This window comes from Silene latifolia, chromosome 6 (assembly GCF_048544455.1).
Source record: "Silene latifolia isolate original U9 population chromosome 6, ASM4854445v1, whole genome shotgun sequence".
In the NCBI taxonomy this organism is placed as follows: Eukaryota; Viridiplantae; Streptophyta; class Magnoliopsida; order Caryophyllales; family Caryophyllaceae; genus Silene; species Silene latifolia.
In genome coordinates, this window is record NC_133531.1 from 25,424,758 (window position 1) to 25,445,978 (window position 21,221).

Below are 21,221 nucleotides of genomic sequence, written 5' to 3' on the forward strand. Positions count from 1 at the left end.
CCATTTATTTTAAGGAAACTCGCCTTATTCTAATATTCTCTAAATTTATACTTTTAACCAAAACTATATAATATTTATATTGAAGTCCCTTGTTCAGGTCCATCACACGACGCTAGCGATTTAAAACTATATAGTATAATTAATATATAGATTTATTTAATTACATGGAAGTCCCTTGATTTCTGGAATTAATATATAGTATTGATATAGATATAGATTCCTACTATTAGTTATCCATAAAGTGGGCCTTTTAATTACACAAAATCTCCTCTATAAATACCCACCTCACAACTGGCCCATTTTCTCCCGTTACTTTCCCTTCACCATTCTTCACCTTAACATGCTTTCTATTTCTCTTCCGTCAACCGTCACCTCTCCGAAGCCCTTCAACCAATCACCTCCCTCCACGTGTCACTCCTCCAACCTCCTCATATCGCCGAGATCCGTCAACCTCAGGCGCATCACTTGCGCCGCAACCGCCACCGCCGCCGCTGCAACGACATTCGCTGGAGTTGAAACGACAGCGTTTTCGTCGTTATACGATGTTCTTGGAATTTCTGCTGCCGCATCGAACGGCGAGATTAAGGCGGCGTACCGCCGCTTAGCGCGGTCGTGTCATCCTGACGTAGCGGGAGGTAGCGAGGATGCTACTGCTTTTATTCGTATTAATGATGCGTATTTGACGCTTTTGGATCCGGAGAAGCGTGCAGTATATGATCGGAGTTTGGTTTTACGGCAGCCGTTGACTGCTGCGAGGTTTTATCGGATGTCGGCTTCGCCTTCGTCTTCGTCGTCGTTTTGTAGGTCTCCGAGGAGGAATTGGGAGAGTGATCAGTGCTGGTAGATGTCTAATTAATCGATACTCCCTCTGTTTCAATGAATTGTATAAATGTTGAAAAGGCAGGATTGAAGTTTTGTGTATAGTTGTGTGTAATTAGAGGTTATGGTTGTGAATTGTGATCAATTATGAATATTATTGTAATTGGCCTAATTAATGTAAATAAATGAGATATATATGCCTTTGGTACATTTTTGCGTTTTTGGACTAGAAAACAACATTATTAGTGTCTTTATTCTAAACGGATTCGGAACCGGCCTTTTGGGACTGAGGCTCTTATGTTGTTGTTGATTTAGAATCAGTTTACATGAACTCATGAAGGATCTTTCAAAATTGATGTATTATTAAATGGGTTTTGATATATACAATCCATTAAATGCTTAAATACAACCCAGTGGGTTGTATATATCAAAACCCTTATTACCCTTATTACCGTTACCGTGTATTGGATTGAATGTAGAGTATGAAATTGGAGAGTTAGTCTGTCAGTGTACTGTGTTTTCATTTCATCAATTTACCTTTTTTTTATTCTCAATTAGTATATGGGTTTGCCAAGTTTGGGCCCCAAAAGTTTGAGACCCAGTGCAAATGCACATAGAGCGCCTATTAATAGACGGGCTTGGTGTCGTTATACAGCATTGGAACTTTATATAGAAGAAAGCTTGGTGTTAAGAAGATGATATGCTGTCGTAACTATTACGATCTCCCTGATAAGGTGGTAACTGCACAAGACTAGTAGATAACGGGTGATTTTGTAACTTGTAAGTCACGTTGCCGTTCAATGCTCCGTATAGCTGGGACTAGCAAGATCACATGGAGTGATACTAATGTCAAAACATTCTCCCTTTCGGAATGGTTTTTAGGATGTTCAAATTATTGTCGATTGAATTTGTTCAACTTTTCTGGAAAACCATTAATACGGACATTACCTCGGCTGTTTATGCTTTTTTAAACACTGGTCGTATTCTTCCAGCTTGGAATAATACGCATATTGTTCTCATTCCAAAGGTTGATAATCCGGAAAATATATCTCAGTTTCGATCTATCAGTCTTTATAACGTTTTATACCGGGCAGCCTCCAAATGTATTGCACTCAGGCTTCGAAAGGTGGTTGACAAAATTATCAGTCCAAATCAAAATACTTTTCTTCCTGGACGACTCATCAGTGATAGTGGTTTTCTTTGTCAAGAACTTTTTACGTATATCAACCAACGCAGAAGTGGTACTCGCTGTTTTGGTTCTATCAAATTGGATATGAACAAAGCATTTGACTGAGTTTCTTGGCCTTTTTTGTTCCATGTACTCAAGCTATTTGGATTTCCAAAAGGGTTTAGACGGCTTATCAAATCTTGTGTCAGAACGGTATCTTTGCAGGTGCTTATTAATGGCACTCCCTTTCGTCGTATTTTTCCTCAGTGCGGTTTACGCCAAGGTGATCCCATTTCGCCCTATCTTTTCATTCTATGCATGGAGATTCTTTCTCTTATGATTAATAAAGAGGTATCACTGCGGACCATTGAAGGTATTAAGCTATCCAGAAATAGCCCAGCCATATCCCATTTACTGTATGCAGATGACTCGCTTCTGTGTCTACGATTAACTCCATCTAGCTGCCAGGCTTTACGGGATATTTTGGATGCTTTCAGTTCTCTATCGAGTTAGATGATTAACCACCAAAAGTTCAGTCCCAACACACCAGGTGATTTCAAGGAACATATTCTTAATATTTTGAGCGTGCAATCAAAGCATAACTTCGGAATGTATCTTGGTGTCCCGATTGATCTAGGCAGACGGAAAACTACAGCCTTTTATTTTCTATTATACAATATATCAAACAAAATTCTTTTTTGGGGCCCTGCTAATTTTTCTCAAGCATCCAAGTTGCTGCTTATCAATTCTATTTTAATGGCGTCAATTTCTCATGTTGCCTCCGTTCTTCCGATACCTCTTCAAATCACCACAAAGATTAATTATTTGATTGATCTTTTCTGGTGGAAGAAATCTAAAAACAAGCGCGCCCAACATTGGTTACCCCCGAAAAGACTACAGTTGCCAAAGTTGGAAGGCGGACTTGGGATAAAAAATGCTCTTATTGTAAGTCAGGCACTAATAGCCAAGACTTTTTGGCGTTGTCATCATAAACCTTGTTCTCTTATTTCTAGAATCCTTCGCACAAAATATCAAAAAGATTTTCCAGTTCCAAAAAAGTTCTCACGATACTCTGCTGCGTCTTTTGCTTGGAAAGGAGTAGTTAAAACTACTTACCTACTTCGGGAAGGAATTGCTTGGAAATTTGGAAATGAGAAAATGATCAATATTTCGAATGATGCTTGGATTCTTGGTAACAAGCCTAGCTTTAAGGCTAATATGCATTCTGAAAGAATCGATTGGGATGACCTTTTACTGGACTCGTCTCACTGGAACACGCGGACTGTTTTTCAATCTGTTTCTGCTAAGAATATTTGTGCTTTGGAGCTTCCCCACGAACCTATGGATGATTTCATATATTGGAAATTCACTGAAGACGGAAGATATTCGACTAGATCTGGTTACTCCTTCCTTTTGCATAATAGTTTATCCTCTTCTCCTACTGCTGCTCCAGGTTTTCAGTGGTCCTTGATATGGCGTCTTCCATGTCAGCCGAATATCAAGATTTTTCTCTGGAAATTAATACATCAAATTTTACCAACTACCGATAAGCTGCTTAGAAGAGGAATGGGAGTTGATCATCTTGATGTTTTTGTCGTACTGAATGCGAGACCTTGAACCATCTCTTTCGCGACTGTGACATTGTCAAGCGGGTTTGGTCTTCCAGTTTTCTTGGAATTCGATCTGATGTATGTTCCCATATTTCCTTTTACTCCTGGTTTCATAATTTTTTGGCCTACTTATCTCGTGCTGCAGCTGAAAATACATGGCGACTTCTATATTTTCCTCTTTCGTTGTATGCAATCTGGAAGCATCGAAATGATGTGATTTTTAGAGATATCCCGGTTTGTCCTGAGGCGATTATCTGTGAGATTTATCTCCTTTGCAATCAACAACATCAATTTCTTTCCGTTTCTCGACATAATGATCAATCAGCTAGAAGACCTGATTCCAGCATTTCCTTTCCTATCCCGCAACACTTTCTTCACTGCTTCCGCATGGAGGTCGCTTTTAAAAGGAACAAGAGGACAGACTCTTTTAAAATTTACCAGAACGACCATCTCATACACGAAGTACTGAGATGCTTCTGTTTTTCCCATCTATAAATCACCACTATAGCTCTGATTGAGGCTATGTCTCAAGCCTCTGCTTTCAGACTCCATGAAGTGCTTTTCCGAATCAACGGCATCCGACTTCTTCGTTTGTTGAATGATTCTGGCTACCCTAGCATTCCCATCGATCTATATAGTAGCATTAGCCGTAATAATTTTTTTCTTAGCTGTAATCTAGATTGGTATGTTAATGGTATCGTGTAAATCGACTTTTACTTTTTAATACAATAGTACACAGTTGTCCAAAAAAAAAAAGAATTTATTCAATTCGTACTCGAAATGGTTTCTCAAAGGTAAAGCCTATTCATATTCTCCTCCCTACCATAAACATGAGTCTGAATCGGGTAATGCAATATAGTAGATCACTCATTTAGGCCCTGTTCTTTCTGGCTTAATTTCAGCTCATTTCGATTCATTTCAACACTATTCGATTCGATTCGGCTCGATTCGGCTCAAATTTGAGCCCTATTCGATTGATTCGGCTATTCTTATTCGGTTTAGTTTAGTTGACTCCATTCGGTTTAGCTCGATTCGATTGACTCCATTAAATTCAGGCCATTTCAATTTTATACAGGTTAAACTTAATAGTTTTTATTAATATTTTTAATATTTTTTTATTATTATTATAATAATAATAATAATAATAATAATAATAATAATAATTATTATTATTATTATTATTATTATTATTATTATTTTGTTGCTGTTGTTATTATTATTATTATTATTAATTAATGATCCTCATTATTGTTATCATTTTGAATATTATAGTTATTAAAATCAATAATATTCATATTAATAAAATTAATAATATTATTAATATTATTATTTATATGAATATGAATATTAATTATTAATAATATTATTAATAACATTGTTAATTTTAATATTACTATTATTAATACTTAATTGTTTTTTCATATACGAACTTTAATCTTTCACATACACTTTTTCATAAACGTTCTACTTTGTACCCTTTTCACCTAAAACTGAACCAAATGCTCGTGAATCAATATTTTTTCCTAAAACTTAATTTAATTGCTCAAATGATTTAAAACTTACAAGATGGATTCTAACTTATCAAATAATAAATTAAATTACTTGTTTATCAATTATTAATATTATTTTTTGAGTTTAAATCAATCAATCAAATTTTATTTGTTGGTTAAAGATGAAATTAGGGCCGCCTGTCGATTTTTATTTATCTAATTAATAAAATTAGGATTGTTGTTTCTTCGTGGTGGCTACCTAATCACTCAAATCAGGATGATATATGGCAAGACTTTGAACCAACATTCTAGCAAATTGGTGCTCTATTATTTCACTTAATAAAATTGATGGTGTACTGTGGTTTATGGTGGCTACCTAGTTAATCACTCAAAATAGTATAATTACTAGTATTAAACTTAATTTAGTAATGTTCTTGTTCTTCTTCTTATAGTAGTAGTAGTAGTAGTAGTCGTCGTCGTCGTCGTCGTCGTAGTAGTAGTAGTAGTAGTAGAAGTAGTAGTAGTCGTCGTCGTCGTCGTCGTCGTAGTAGTAGTAGTAGTAGTAGTAGTAGTAGTAGTAGTAGTAGTAGTAGTAATAATAATAATAATAATAATAATAATAATAATAATAATAATAATAATAATAATAATAATAATAATAATAATAATAATCTGCGTTTTTATAAAAAAAAAAATAGTAGTAGTAACAATAATAATAATAATAATAATAATAATAATAATAATAAAAAATAATTATTATAATTATTATTATATTTAGTATTAGTATTGATATTAATAATAATATTGATATTACTTGATTCAATTCAAACTAATCAATCATTTCGATTCGGCTATTCTAGCCGATTCGATTCGGCTCGGCTCATTCTATTCGATTCAATTAATTCGATTCGATTGGCTCAGCTCCATTCGATTACTCGATTGATTGTTATAAATTCGATTATTTCGATTATTTCGGCTTGGTGTTAAGAAGAGGATATGTTGTCCGGACTATTACGATCTCCCTCATAAGGCGGTAACTGCACAATACTAGTAGATAACGGGTGATTTTGTAACTTGTAAGTCACGTTGTCGTTCAATGCTCCGTATAGCTGGGACTAGCAAGATCACAGGGAGTGATACTAATGTCAAAACATTCTCCCTTTCAGAATGGTCTTTAGGATGTTCAACTTATTGTCGATTGAATTTATTCAATTCGTACTCGAAATGGTTTCTCAAAGGTAAAGCCTATTCATATTCTCCTCCCTAATCCACCATAAACATGAGTCTGGATCGGGTAGTGCAATATAGTAGATCACTCATTTAATCCTTTATAGGAATTTAACTCATTTAGTCTCAGGTTAACAGCCTTTAATAGATCAGTCCGAGTCTCTTGGTAGTGCTTTTTACAAGCACTAGATCCTTTTATTTTTCCACAATTAAAAAACTACTCTGACTAATTTGTTTATTTTATTCATTAATCAATCAACTAACTTAATCATTATTTTCATCATTGACAAACTTGATTTTATTGGCTAATTAGCAAGATATTATCTCCCAAGATCATCTTCATTCTCTTAGGTTGATTTCCTTTGAAGTGTCAACGGACTTAATTATATTCTAATATATAAAACGGTTTTAGATTTACATTTGACAAAAAAAATAATAGATTAGAGAATATCATAAAATGACTTTTAAGAGAGTACAATGAAAACGTAAGAGATTTTTCAAGAGTCGGTGATTGAATTCAACTACAATCGCGGTAAAGCACAAACTGTAAACGACTCAATACACTACACATTTTGGAATAGGTGAAAGTCATCCATTTCAGTTTAGTATCTCTTATTTTGAGATACAGAATATGTTTATTTATTTTAGTTGTTAACTAGTTTAGATCCCACGCATTATATTTTTAATGAGTTGAAATATATTTTAATGAAAAAAATTTTATGGCATAAAGCTAATGAGTTTCAATTTATATATATATTTTTTTTCAATTTTTTTGGTCACGAAAGTAATAACAACGATTTCTAGTTTTGGTTTTATATAGAATATGAATCAACTCATCATCATCTAATAATAGGATCAGTAAATGATTTAGCAATTTATAGTTTTATATTAGTTTTATTTTATTTTAATTAATATATTATAGTTTAGATTTTAGTGAAAATAATATAATTTGATGAAAAGGTTAATTTTAGTGAAAATATAATAGATGAATTTGTAATTTTTAGTTTCCTTATTTAGTGAATGAACATAATTATCATTACTTTCCATCTTTTAGAATATGTTTTTGTGGCGAAAAAATGATAGAAATCACCTATTCTTTTTAGATAGGTGATGTGTCCAAATGAATATATGAGATGGAATGGCAAACAAAACAAAACAAAACCTTCCTACTCAAGATTTCAACCATTCATATTCAACAAATGATATTGATACGCAACCGCCTTCTACCATTCATACTTCACCAAACGAGATTGTTATGCAAGTAATGCAACCACATAACCAACGGAAAGTGCATGATATATTGTACGAGTATCAACCACATACACACAATGCATATGAATCTTTTCCAGTTCTGAAAAATACTAGATGGTCCAGTTATGGCAAATCAAAGGCCTAACATAGTGCATGAAGGCCTTAAAGATAATCAAACGCCTAACATAGTACATAAGGGCCTTGAAAAAAATCAAAGGTCGCTATTACACATAACCAATGGAAAGTGTGTGGTATATTGTACGAATATCAACCACATATAGGAAACGCCAATTGATCCTCTCCGGTTTTGAAAAGTACCGGATGGTTCGGTTATTGCAAATCAAAGGCCTAATCGCCTAACATAGTGCATAAGGGAATTGAAGAAAATCAAAGGGTTCGATCTATTGCACTTTCGCTCGTACACTATTCTGCTAAAATTTCTGAAAAACATCCCCGTGTAAGCATAAGCCACATAAATATTTGATATCAGCCTTTCATTTTCCCCAAAGTTTTTATTGGTAATTGATTTGGGATAGTTGGACTATCGAGCTCTAAAATCTTTTTAGAATTGGAGAGGATCCATCCACTTAGCAACAAATTAATTTCGTGATTCCCTCGTTCTTTTTTCCAAAAAAAAAAACACAAGACTTAGGATAAGATTATCAGTAAGACTCACTAAAGTTTTAAGATTCTGCCACATCAGCTTTCCACTAACTTTTATTATTTCTTTATTGTTCAGACTCAACTGAGACTTCATACATTATCAGTCAGACTGAGCTCAAACTCTAGTTTTCCATTTCACTTCTTGCTTTTTTCTACAAACTTAAAAAAAAAAGGATAACTAACACATGTGATCCACTCATTGGATAATTTCCTTTGAAAGTGGCGTCAAGACTCACCCAAAGCCTTATCTCAAGACTACCAATAATCTTACCCTAAGGTTAAGTCTATCCCGAGAGGCCCAGACCCAAAATGAGTTTTAAAATTAAATATTTTATTTTGAAAGTCGATTCAAATTCGTATATTTTTTCACTTTATCTCCAATTTTGAGTTCAGACGCATAAACATCTTTTTATTTTCCAGCAATATATTAGACCCAGTGTTTACCCGCTCACATTTTGCGATTCATTGGTTTCAAGTTGAGTATTGAATTTTCAAGACTCATCTTAAAACCCGATAAAAGTTTGTCTACATTATTGCCCCATTCTATGGGGATAAAGTCAATCTAATACTCTTATTCAGTAACAGTTACAAAGTACTTTGTTTTAGCATAAAGATCCGAGTCTACGGAGTACATTATTGCCAATTTGATTTTACGGAATACTTAACTATTGGATAATATACTCCATCCTATTCTAAATAACTCTCCCTATTTTTTTGCGTCTATTCACAATATTCTCTCTATTTCCTTATTTGGTAAACTTTTATACTTATTTTAATCACCCCACCCATAACAATACCCCCACAATACTCATACTTTATCTTATTTTAATCACCTTACCCCATAACAATACTTATTTTAATCACACAATACCTTCATTTTCTCCAATCTCCTACTCCAGTATAATACTTTATCATATAATACTCCCTCCCTTAATTCCCGTGCCTTTATGAAAGGGGATGATTATTAAGAATAGGAGGGATTACATCAAAATGATATCTATGAAGCATAATATAAAAGGGAAATATAGCAAATCACCCCCATAAGTTTGATACTATGTGCAATCAAACCCCTTAACTTATAAATGTAGGAAATTAACCACATAAGTTTCTTTTAATGTGCAATTAACCACATATCTTATTTTTAAGAAAAAAAATTGCTAATTAAATATTTACTATTATTGAAAATAAAAATTATTGATTAGATTTTAATTCTAAAATTCTTGATTATTGAAAATCATGTTCAAATATTTTTTTTTTTTAATTTATTTTGGTGAAAAATGTTCATAATATGAGAATTGTTAATGAAATTACAATGAAAAGTTACATGACCAAATTTTTGTTTATACTAAATTTGGTTCACATTTTTCGTTAAATATGTAAATATTGTATTTAATTTTTAATAAATATATTTAAAATAATTTTATAACAAAAAACAATAGGTTTTAGTTAAAAAAAATGGTAAAAAGCTTGATTTGTGCTTAATTGCACATTTTTGGAAAGTTATGGGGCTAATTTGCTACAAGTGAAACTTAAGGGGCTGATTTGCACATAACTCATAAGTTATGGGGGTAATTTGCTACATAAAAAGGCACGGATACATGATATGTAAATCTGATATTTATGTTTCTCCCGTCTGTTAATAATAATCTCACTAAAATGGGATAAATAACAAATGTGATTTTTTTTTTTCTTTTTTATTAAGCAAAATTATAGACCACACATAACTCATTAACGAGATATTACAATATCTCATGCCTTTCTTTCCCCATAACGTTGGTTGAAGGATAACTCGAAATTGACTACGACTTCAAAATAGTCGACATTCTCACTCAGACAACTTGTCAAAAAAAAAAATTCTCTTAAAACACCAGTGTCCACCACCAATTTCGCGATTTTCCATCAACATTTGAGCAAGTATATAATTCCTCCATTTCAATGACTTATACATTTTTCGAGACAGGAGGTGTTTAAGGCTTTATTCAGACATGACTATGGAATCGAACTTTTAATTTTGATCATCAAATTTACAATTTTATTCACGAATTTCAATTCAAACCTTAAAGTATAGCACATATGTACATTTATATTCAGCCCTCATTTTTTTTGGGAGTATAAGACCTTCATTAGTTTTAGGAAAAATTGCAAATTACTACCTATTTTAACCAATATTTTTCAAAATACTACATATTATGCTTTTTTATTCATAATACTACCTACATGGTTACAACTCTTCTCAAATTGCTACCTAATAAGCTTAATTAAGTCATAATTGGGGTTAAATCATCAAAAAATTTGGTGGATTGATGTTGATGACGGTGGTGGTGGGTAGATGAATGATGAAAAGGAATGGATTGAAAGAGGGAGTAAGATTATTAATAAGGGTATAATAGGCTAGAATTGAATTAATAGAGAAAAATTAATGAAAATCATCTTATAATGGTTAATTAAGACCTAATTTAGGTTATTAGGTATGAAATTGTGAAGAGTTGTAACTATGTAGGTAGTATTTTGAATAAAAAAGTATAATATGTAGTATTTTGCAAAATTTTAACTATAATAGGTAGTAATATGCAAATCGGCCGTTTTAGAATGCCGGTGTTTTAAGGTTTTCATTACATACATTGCAATTTGCAAGGTTACAACTTACAAGACTTCGTTATCAACTTGACCTTGTTATCAACTTGACACAATTTTATAATACATCGATTTTGAAAGATCCTTCATGAGTTTATGTAAGTTGATTCCGAATCAACAACAACATAAGAGCCTTACTTCTAAAAGGTTAATTCCGAACCCCGAATCATTTTAGAATAAAGACACTAATAATGTTGTTTTCTTGTCCAAAAAGGCAAAAATGTACCAAAGGCATAATTGTGATATATATATATATATGTATCTAATTTATTTACATTAATTAGCCAATTACATTAATATTCATAATTGATCACAACCATAACCTCTAATTACATACAACTATACACAAAACTCCAATCCTACCTTTTCAACATTAATTATTACATCCATTCCGAATTCCGAAGAAAATGTATACAATTCATTGAAACAGAGGAAGTATCGATTAATTAGATATCTACCAGCACTGATCACTCTCCCAATTCCTCCTTGGAGACCTACAAAAAGACGACGAAGACGAAGGCGAAGCCGACATCCGATAAAACCTCGCAGCAGTCAACGGCTGCCGTAAAACCAAACTCCGATCATATACTGCACGCTTCTCCGGATCCAAAAGCGTCAAATACGCATCATTAATACGAATAAAAGCAGTAGCATCCTCGCTACCTCCCGCCACGTCAGGATGACACGACCGCGCTAAGCGGCGGTACGCCGCCTTAATCTCGCCGTTCGATGCGGCAGCAGAAATTCCAAGAACATCGTATAACGACGAAAACGCTGTCGTTTCAACTCCAGTGAAAGTCGCTGCAGTGGCGGCTGTGGCGGTTGCGGCGCAAGTGATGCGCCTGAGGTTGACGGATCTCGGCGATATGAGGAGGTTGGAGGAGTGACACGTGGAGGGAGGTGATTGGTTGAAGGATTTCGGAGAGGTGACGGTTGACGGAAGAGAAATAGAAAGCATGGAATTAAATTTTAGGTTAAGGTGAAGAATGGTGAAGGGAAAGTATTGGGTGAAAATGGGCCAGTTGTGAGGTGGGTATTTATAAAGGAGATTTTGTGTAGTTCAAAGGCCCACTTTATGGATAACTAATAGTTGGAATCTATATCTATATCTAATCACAAATTCTCATTATAGACGGACACTATCCGTCTATACGTATAGACGGATACCATTTTTCCTCACAAAATATCCATTTGCCATAAAGTGGAAAGCACATAGGGGTGCCCCAACTTGTCTTCCTACCTATTTTATTAGAGGTCTTTACCCGTCTATTCGCTCCACCCGTCTATACCAAGACCTATTGATATCTAATCTAAATCTAATACTTCTCCGTATTAAATTGTACGAGTATTCCTCCACTTGGAGGTTGGCCATTGGCTATTTGCTCAACTAGTATTATTATCATTTAGTATTGTAAATTCTATTGTATGACCGTTGTTCGTATTTCAAGAAAAATGTGAATTTTATTTGATAAATAATTACTTTCTCCTATTTACCATTTTCTTCCCCTTTTCTTTTTGCACAAGAAATAAGAAAGTGATTTTGAACCACACAAAACACACTACCCCACATACAAATGAATTTGAACCGCACAAATCAACCTAAAAAGGAAAATATGAAAGAAAACCCGAATAATCCGAATAAGGAAATAGGGAAGAAAATAGTGAATAGGAGGGAGTATTATTTTTGGGTAAATAATGACCATTTTTTCCAAAGCAATCACTATTTAAGAGAAGTGGTCACTTTTTATCAAAAAAAAAAAAAAATACACGAAAAGACGGTTGTAGAACAGAATTACTCAGTGCTATTTATCTTCTACTCTTTGAAAAAAGAAGGTTCTTATTAAAGAAATTCATTTAAAACTATAGATCCAAAAAAAATTATTTTGAATGTTTTTTTTTTTAATATGTAAATAAGAAATAGACTTTGTGCGGTTTTCTAATATTGTTATTATTCTCCATTTCAAGATCGAATCATATAACTACAAATAAGTATGAGATCTTAACTACATACCTCCATGATATTACACCCCATTTCAATCAATTCTGACTCCTTAAATCAAAGAACCCTTACGTTAATAGGGTGCAAAGTACTTTTTAATATAAGTGAAAATTGTAAGTTACCACCAAGTATTTTACAAATTAGCACCTTGTATTTCATTTACTACATTATAATGTATATATCTCAACTCAGACCGTATTTCAATACCGATCATGTTTCTAGTTATTTTTCGAGTTATCATTCATGTGTTGTTAATTAAAATACTTTTTAGATGTAAACCCAAAATTGTAAGTTACAAACTTACTGATCAAAGAATCAAAACCCAAAATTAAAGCACAAATTCTCATTGAAGACATGACATATCCGTCACAAGCTTGTGACGGATACCATTTTATCTCACAATGTACCCACTTTTTCTCTCTCTGCAACACTATTCATGTGGTCCCCTTTCTCCACTAACCCATTTTGTTACCATTTTATCTCACAAAATATCCGCCACAAATGGTAACCCGTCACAAGGGAGACCAATTGAAATTAAAGAACATCACCCATCATTACTCAAACATGAGCTATTGAACATTTGAACCCTTAAATTGACATCATCACCAAATTTAATCAATCCTTAATTGATCATCACTAGAAATCAACGAGCAATTTTAGGTACATCTTCTCTGTTAAACCTTCATTGTTGCATCTTTCGTGTACCTTATTTCAGCTAATGCTTTCTTCTTCTCCTCGTCGATGAAGGTCATCAGATTACCAATCTTTACCTAGTCCATGTTTATTTTAATCTGATCAGATTTGAGCTTGTTGATAAACAGGAAAGCCACACCTCCACTTGCCAACATCTAAAGGAGTGGTTGACCTCCATTTGATATGATGACATTAGGTCTATATAGTGGAGAAAAGACAAAAGAAATTATTCATCTTAAAATTAACCCATAAATTTGGAATTGACTACAACTAAAGGCGCTCAACTTTGGACTTGATTTTGTCAATAAACACTATTTTAGCCATAAATTTAGAACAAATTAGGACTTTTACAAATAAATTATTGTGTACAGTCAAAGAATCAAGCCCTAAATTAACCCAGAAAATTAACCCTAATCAATGGATCTAATACCAGCTCCTAAATTAGCTCAGAAATTTAAAAACAATTGAACAACAATAACTTGCCTTAGTTGGGAAGATGATGAACAGGAAGGAAAAGTTAGCTGCCGTGGGGAAGAAGATGAAGACAAGAAGGAGAGAGGCATTGAATTTCACTGCTTTGAATTAAAAGAGTTGAAATATGTAAGTGAGGTTTATGGAGTGAATTGGGGTTTAGTTAATGTAATTTGTAAGTTTAGTTGGTAATCGACTAGAAAAATAAGTAAAAATATGATCGGTATTGAAATACGGTGTGAGTTGAGATATATACATGATAAGGCAGTTGATTTAGTTGAGATATATACATGATAAGTAAAAATATTTCCTCAATCATTGTTATAATTAATTAAATTATCTCATTAATTCATAATATATTAACAAGGATTTACTCAATCATTGCCAAAATTAACTTAAATAATAAAAGAATAAGTCTATCTAAAAGTCCCCCCCCCCCCCCCCCCCCAATCTACTAAGACTCCGTTTGGCAAGACATTTCACTATTTCAGGTACCCGTTTTGACTGAAATAGCTTTTTGATAAAAATTTCAGGTAGCTTATTTTTCTGGAAGTGGTTGCCAAATAACTTATTTGCCCAAATAAGCTACCTGAAATGAAATGCTACCTAGAGTAGCATTTCACATTTCAGGTACCTAATTCTTGGTAATATTACCTTTTTACCCTTTCAATTTATAATATATTAAATAATTATTATATTCTTTTACGCCATTTTACCAAAATAAGCTACCTTTTCAGTTAGTTTGCCAAATAATTTTTTTATATAATCAATTACCTTTTCAGTTCCTAATTTTCAGCTACATTTCCAGGTTTCAGTTTTCAGGTACATTTTCAGGTTTCAGGTACCTTTTCTGTTCGTTTTACCAAGCAGAGCCTAATACTTAAAAAAGGAAACAAATGAATATATATGGGTGTTGCAAATTTCTCTATTTTAATAAGGAAACAAATAAAAATTAAATTAGATATACTTAAAGGGGTAACACTAATTTTGTAATTAAAAACAAAATAAAAAGTAAACTAAATAATATTTGAGATCATGACACTCTTAACTTGTTTTAAATAAGTATGAAGCAAAATTTGAAAAATAGAGAAACATAATAAAAATTCCTAAAGTATTTTATTCAAAGAATTATTTTCCTTAAATCCTAAGAGTTTAATTAAAGTAAAAAACCAATCGAAAATTCTCCTATATACTAAAAGAATAAAAGTTCTCTAAAGTTCTCCCTCCAAAATGTTCAAGCTTATATATGAAAACAAATTAGATTTTCATTTATTAAACTAATTTCTCATTTAGAATAATCTTTTCATCATTAAACATAAAGTATAATCTTTTAATAAAAATAAAACAAAATTGGTATAAAACTATATTACTCATATTATTAACTTCGTGACGAAAAAAGAATTTATTAAAATAATTTGAGGTAGTCAAAATATTTTCATAAAAAACATATTTCATAGAATTATTCAAGTATCTTGATTAATTTTTTTTACAAAAATGCTTGAGATATAAATTTAAAATTTATAAGTATTACGGTAAAAATTAAAAGGTCTATATTTACTGCGCATTTGCGCGGAATCTACAATTCTACACTATTTAGTAATAAATGAATACAAAGTGATAATTTGTATAATACTAAAAATATTAGATGGTAACTTACAATTTTCACTTAATATAAGGTCATAATATACTCCGTATTAATTAAGGGGATGTAGCACATTGGCCTAAATTCCTAAAAGGATGGAGGGCATGTTAGATGTTGAGATGCCGACAAACACTTCAAACTAATCAGTTAGTCTTACTGAAGACGGGTCGGAGCAAGTGACGGGTAATGTCACTCACAAAACGGATATGGGGATGTGAAACTATGAAACAGAGAGTTTTGTGTTGAGTGACAAGCTCAATGATTCTTATTAATTCATATTTACGTATATATACAACCTAATACAATCTTCTAGTCCAAGCAAAATCCTATAAGAAAGGCAACAGTGTAACAAAATAATCTTCTCAAATATTTACATTCCTCCAATTACGTATATACCATATTACCGAATATTCTAAGAATATCGATAATATTCTTTCAGGGGACAAGGTGGGGGCACCCCCATGTGCTTCCTTCTCTCCTTTATTTGGGTCATTTATGAGAGGAAATGGTATCCGTCATTCCAAAGTGACGGATACGTGCCGTCTTCAATGAGATTTTGTGCAAACTAATTTAGAAGTAAGGTGAGACCTCTTTACTGGTTGGGGTAAAGACGGAAGTATGGATGAATGTGTTTGGTTACTTTGTTGAAGTCAATCCACTTGACTTGCTGGTGACTCAGCACGAGTACTGTTTAAGATGTGCTTCATTTCACTCTGTTTTTGCTCCATGACTTCAATTCTACGCCCTACATTATTTCAAACTTACACATGGTCGACAACTCGACATATATATATATATATATATATATATATATATATATAAAAATTGCTTATTAATTGTCCTATTTGCTTCATTGGATGTTACTCTCTCCGTTTCGATCATTTGTTTATTAGTGATTTTGGCACAAAAACCAAGAAAAAAAGAAGATTAATTATTTAATCATAAGTGAGCCAAATTGAGTGTAAATAATTAAATTATTTTTCAAAAGTATTACCAAAATAGAAAGTTAAACAATTGACTAAAATACCAAAAAATGAAATAGGTAAAAAAAAAATGACCAGACACAGGAAGTATTTTTTTAAGGCATTTTTAACCCTTATACATATACTCTTACACTGTTTTGATAGCTTCAAAGTAATGCACGAAGTAATTTTTTTAAATTTCATGTTTAAGTATTGCACGAAGTAGACCAAATTGAGTGAGAAAAATCAAGTTATCTATTAAATGCATTTCTAAAATAGTGAGTTAAATAATAGACTGAAACACCCAAAGTAAAATAGGTAAACGATTAATCAAGATGAGAGAGTAGATAAATTCACAATCAATTATTTTAACTCAGTGTGTGTTTGGCCTAGTTTGTAAAAGTGTTTTTGGACTCAAAAACACTTTTTCCCCAAACACTTCGTTTTCTAAAAGTTAAACAAAAATTCTCAAAAGCTAAAAATCCAAATTTTTGCCCATAGAAATAGAAGCAGCTATTTGTTGTTTCTGCTTTTGAAAAACACTTTTGAAAAATTAAACTTGAAAAACAAAAACTCATTTTTGAGAATCGGAGCCAAAATGCTCTCAATTAGTCTCAGGTTGACAACAATTTTCTCGGTCTTCTATTAATCCAACGTCAGTGCACATCCTATTTAGTTATCCATTTTCCTTCAAATATTATCACATGATTATTCATTCTCCCCTTTCTAAATTTAGTAAGGAAAATTTTTTCACCATAAAATTAGGACTCCAATTCTTTGTTTTTTATTTAAGGGGTGACAGTAATTAACCACTTTTTCTTCAATTTATAAGAGCAAGTCCAATGGTATAGCTTAGGGACTTGCTTGCAATTTTTAGAAATTGCAAGCTAGTTGCTACACCATTGGAGTTTGCCATGTAAGCTTGCTTAGTTTAAGCAACTAGCTTCATTAAGCTAGTAGCTTAAATGACCCTACAACAAAAAACAACCAATAGCAATTTAGTTGGGCATAATTCCATTATTCAAGCTAGTATAAATGTTAAGCTAAACCATTGTAATTGTTTGGTTGCTCAAAATAATTGTAGCTTAAAGTATGATATGGCAATGGTAAGCTAGTTGCAACTAGCTTACCATTGGACTTGCTCTAAGAGGGTTGAAGAGAACTATCTTTTTTTTTTTTTTTTAAAACTCGTACTTAGTTGCACTATAATAGGGGAGGGGGAATTCGAACCTGAAACCTATTATTCATAGTACCTCTTTCTTAACTAGTAGAGTAAAATATTTTCGGTACGAGAACTATATTTGTCGGGGAATGAAGTTGAAGCACAAATGGGTATGCAAACTAATTAAAATAAAAAATGAATAGGATTTCCCATTAATTAATGCTCAAGAGGTGAGATGAGAAGCAAAAGTAACCGGCCTAACAAAGTAACAATTAGACTAAATTAACAATTCTTCCATTTTATAAATCACTTTTTTTAAAATAACTCTCTTATGAATTTTTTTTAATAATTTACTCTCATAAAATGTTCTCAGGTAAAAAACTGCACCAATTTGGACTTTCAGGTGGTGTCTCTTTTTTTATGAACGTTTTGCCCCAATAAATTCATCTTCTTACCCATTTGTAAGACATGTGTTCTAGACAACCACCATCTCCATTTTTAATTGCGAACGTACTCGAAATCGAAACCGAGTCAGCCATTCACCACCAACAACTCGTCTCTCCGTCATCTGTACCACCAATTCGCAGCAACCCAGGTGAAAACACCATAGCCACGACGCACGACAACTCTGAGTCGCTAAATTTTTGCCACTCGACATCAACAATTATCATCAACATTGTTCTTAACCCGGATTCACCAAAAATAAAAGTGTTCTTAACCCAGAAAAATTGAGGGGTTTATTTGGCTAATTTTCTAGATTTTTTCATCCCGCATCTTTCAAACATTGGTTGATCAAATCAATACAACTCTTGAACAAATCCAAATTCAACTTTTCAAATCGTGCTCGAGAAATACTTGTTGAGAAATCAATCCCATCAAAAAGACAATCGATATCTATATTAGTTACAGACGTCGAAGAAAGTATCCTCTCTGCTCTCTCACAAGCCGCTCTCAACCTTCCAATAGCTTTACTATTCCAGGTAATATCATTTCCATGCTTCCTCTGAAACTTGGCAACAAGTTGTTTAATTAGCCTGTTGTCGAAATATTCACCACTTTATCAATAGCAACCAAAGAGACATCAAAAGTACCGCCGCCAAGATAAAAAAAAAACAACACATTCTTTTTATTTCAAGCAGCTTGCTCTTGAGTATCGTTATCTATATCGTTGCTGTAATACCTCAGATTTATGAGTTGTTGGGTACTCTATCGAGTAAGGCTTACTTTGTCCAGTAAGTTAGTTTTGCGTTCTGGAGTGGGTTCTGCCTGATGGATACTCGATCGAGTAAGGACAACTCGATCGAGTAGGCGGTACTCGATCGAGTAAATTGGTTTATACGGGTTTTGCCGAGTTTGATAACAACGCGTGAAAAGATTATATAAACCTTTCCGTCATATTCTTTTACCTCTTTACTTATTCTAAAACCTTTACAAGAGAAAAACAAACAATAACGTAAGATCATTCTCTCGCATTGCTATCAAATCCGAGGGGCTAGAGTCGTCGGATTTCAGAGTTCTTTATACCGTTGAGACCGCTGTATTGTGGGTAAGATCCTAGTACAGTTTTTATGTTGATTCGTTAACTTCGGTTTAAACTCTAATTGGGTGATTTGGGGATTTTAGGAGTATTATTAGTATTAGATTATGATTGTATGATTGATAGAAGGTGATTTCGTAGATGAGCGTTTCTGATCTGTTGTTGTGACGATTGTGGTGATTGCATTTCCAGGTAGGGTTTCCTACTCAGTTGTTGTTTACATGATACGGGATGGTTGATTGATTGTTGATTGTTGATTAATGGCAATTGTTTATATCGTATTTGAATTGGTAATTGTTGATGTTGTAGTTGGTTGTTGTTGTTGTTGTTGTCTGTGGTTCGTGAGGTGCGCTCTCGGCTGAGTGGAGTCACTTGCGGGAGTGGCTTCACGCTCTTGATTCGCCCCTTGTGGAACCCGCCACAAGAGGGAATGTGCACATTAAGGAACATGGGTTTGCGCTCGGTATAGATGAGCAGGCATTAGGTGGGAAAGGCTGCGGTCCCTCACTGGCTGTGTTGATTACTGGTTGCGGCCGTAATCTGGCAGGACTAGACCTTCAGGATAGTCTGGTGATTGATGATGTAACGGTGTTGGAGAATTGTGTGTATTGTTGTTGTTGTTGTTGTTGTTGTTGTTGTTGTTGTTGTTGTTGTTGTTGTTGTTGTTGTTGTTGTTGTTGTTGTATTATCTTATATCGTGTATGCAGTAACTGACCCCATTTAAATGTTTTAAAAACCGTGGTTATCCATTCGGGGATGATGAGCAGTTATTGAGCAGGTATGATATGGATGCGCGAGGGATAGCTGGGCTTGAGTCATCACGAGTCGTTTAGAAGTCTTCTTCTATATTATCAAACATTTTATTTACTTTAGTTGATTTGTGGATTTGGAACAATTGTATCTTACTTTATCGTTTTTGGGTTTTGATGTATTCACTTAAACTATCTATTTAAAATACGTTCTATTATGGTCATTTGATATTCATTGACTCGGGTAACCGAGATGGTAGCTGTAATACTCCGTATTAATAAGTCTTGGGGTACTCTATCGAGTAGGCCTTACTCTGTCGAGTAAGGGTAAGTTGCGTTTTAGAAAAGTTTCTGACCTGTTGGGTACTCGATCGAGTAGCTGGGGCACTCGATCGAGTAAGGGGGTACTCGATCGAGTACCTCGGGTACTCGATCGAGTAGCCGGTTTTACGGGGAGTTTTCTCGGGTTTTGTTAATTATGCGATTAAGATATATAAGCTTTGTCGTCATTATTCTAAATCACTTTTGCAAAACCTAAATTACTGTTTAAGAAAGAAAGCAAGCAAGTTCTTCATCCTAATCGCATTATTAGCAATACCCGGAGTTTGGAAGGTCAGTTCTTAGCGTTGATTATACCGTTGAGTTCCTTGCGTCGAGGGTAAGATCTATGTACCCTTTTTATTGTCTTTCCTTTGATTTGGTTAACCCTAATTTAGAGATTTGGGGGTTTATGTGTAGTATGTGATTTGGAGTCTTTATATGTTGTATGATAGGAGGAGGGTTCATAGAGGAAGCTTTTTGATTCAGCAGTAGAGACCGTTTGATTGTGTGCTTACCAGGTAGGATTTCCCTACTCAGTATTAGTCCCATAATGGGATATTGGTTGATGTGTTGTGTTTGGTTGTTTGATATAGTAATTGTATTGTGATTGTGGTTGTGATCGTTGTTTATGGTTCGCGAGGCGTGGCCTCGGGCGAGTGGGGTCACTTGCGGGAGTGGCTTCACGCCCTAGTTTCGCCTTCGTGGAACCCGCCACGAGAGGGGATGTGCACATTAATGGACGGGGTTATCGCTCCTTTGTGTGGAGCGGGGATTTGGTGGGTACGGCTGCGGTCCCCCATTTTGGGGGTGGTCCAGTGGACGA

The 21,221-nt window shown here is 33.7% G+C and overlaps 1 protein-coding gene across 1 annotated transcript; it reads right to left on the bottom strand.

The window, feature by feature from the left end:
• Positions 1-11,316: 11,316 nt before the first annotated feature.
• Positions 11,317-11,820, bottom strand: LOC141587880 (chaperone protein dnaJ 11, chloroplastic-like). The gene has a single exon (XM_074409345.1). It carries the CDS (start codon positions 11,818-11,820, stop codon positions 11,317-11,319), a length of 504 nt encoding a protein of 167 aa, XP_074265446.1.
• Positions 11,821-21,221: the final 9,401 nt, after the last annotated feature.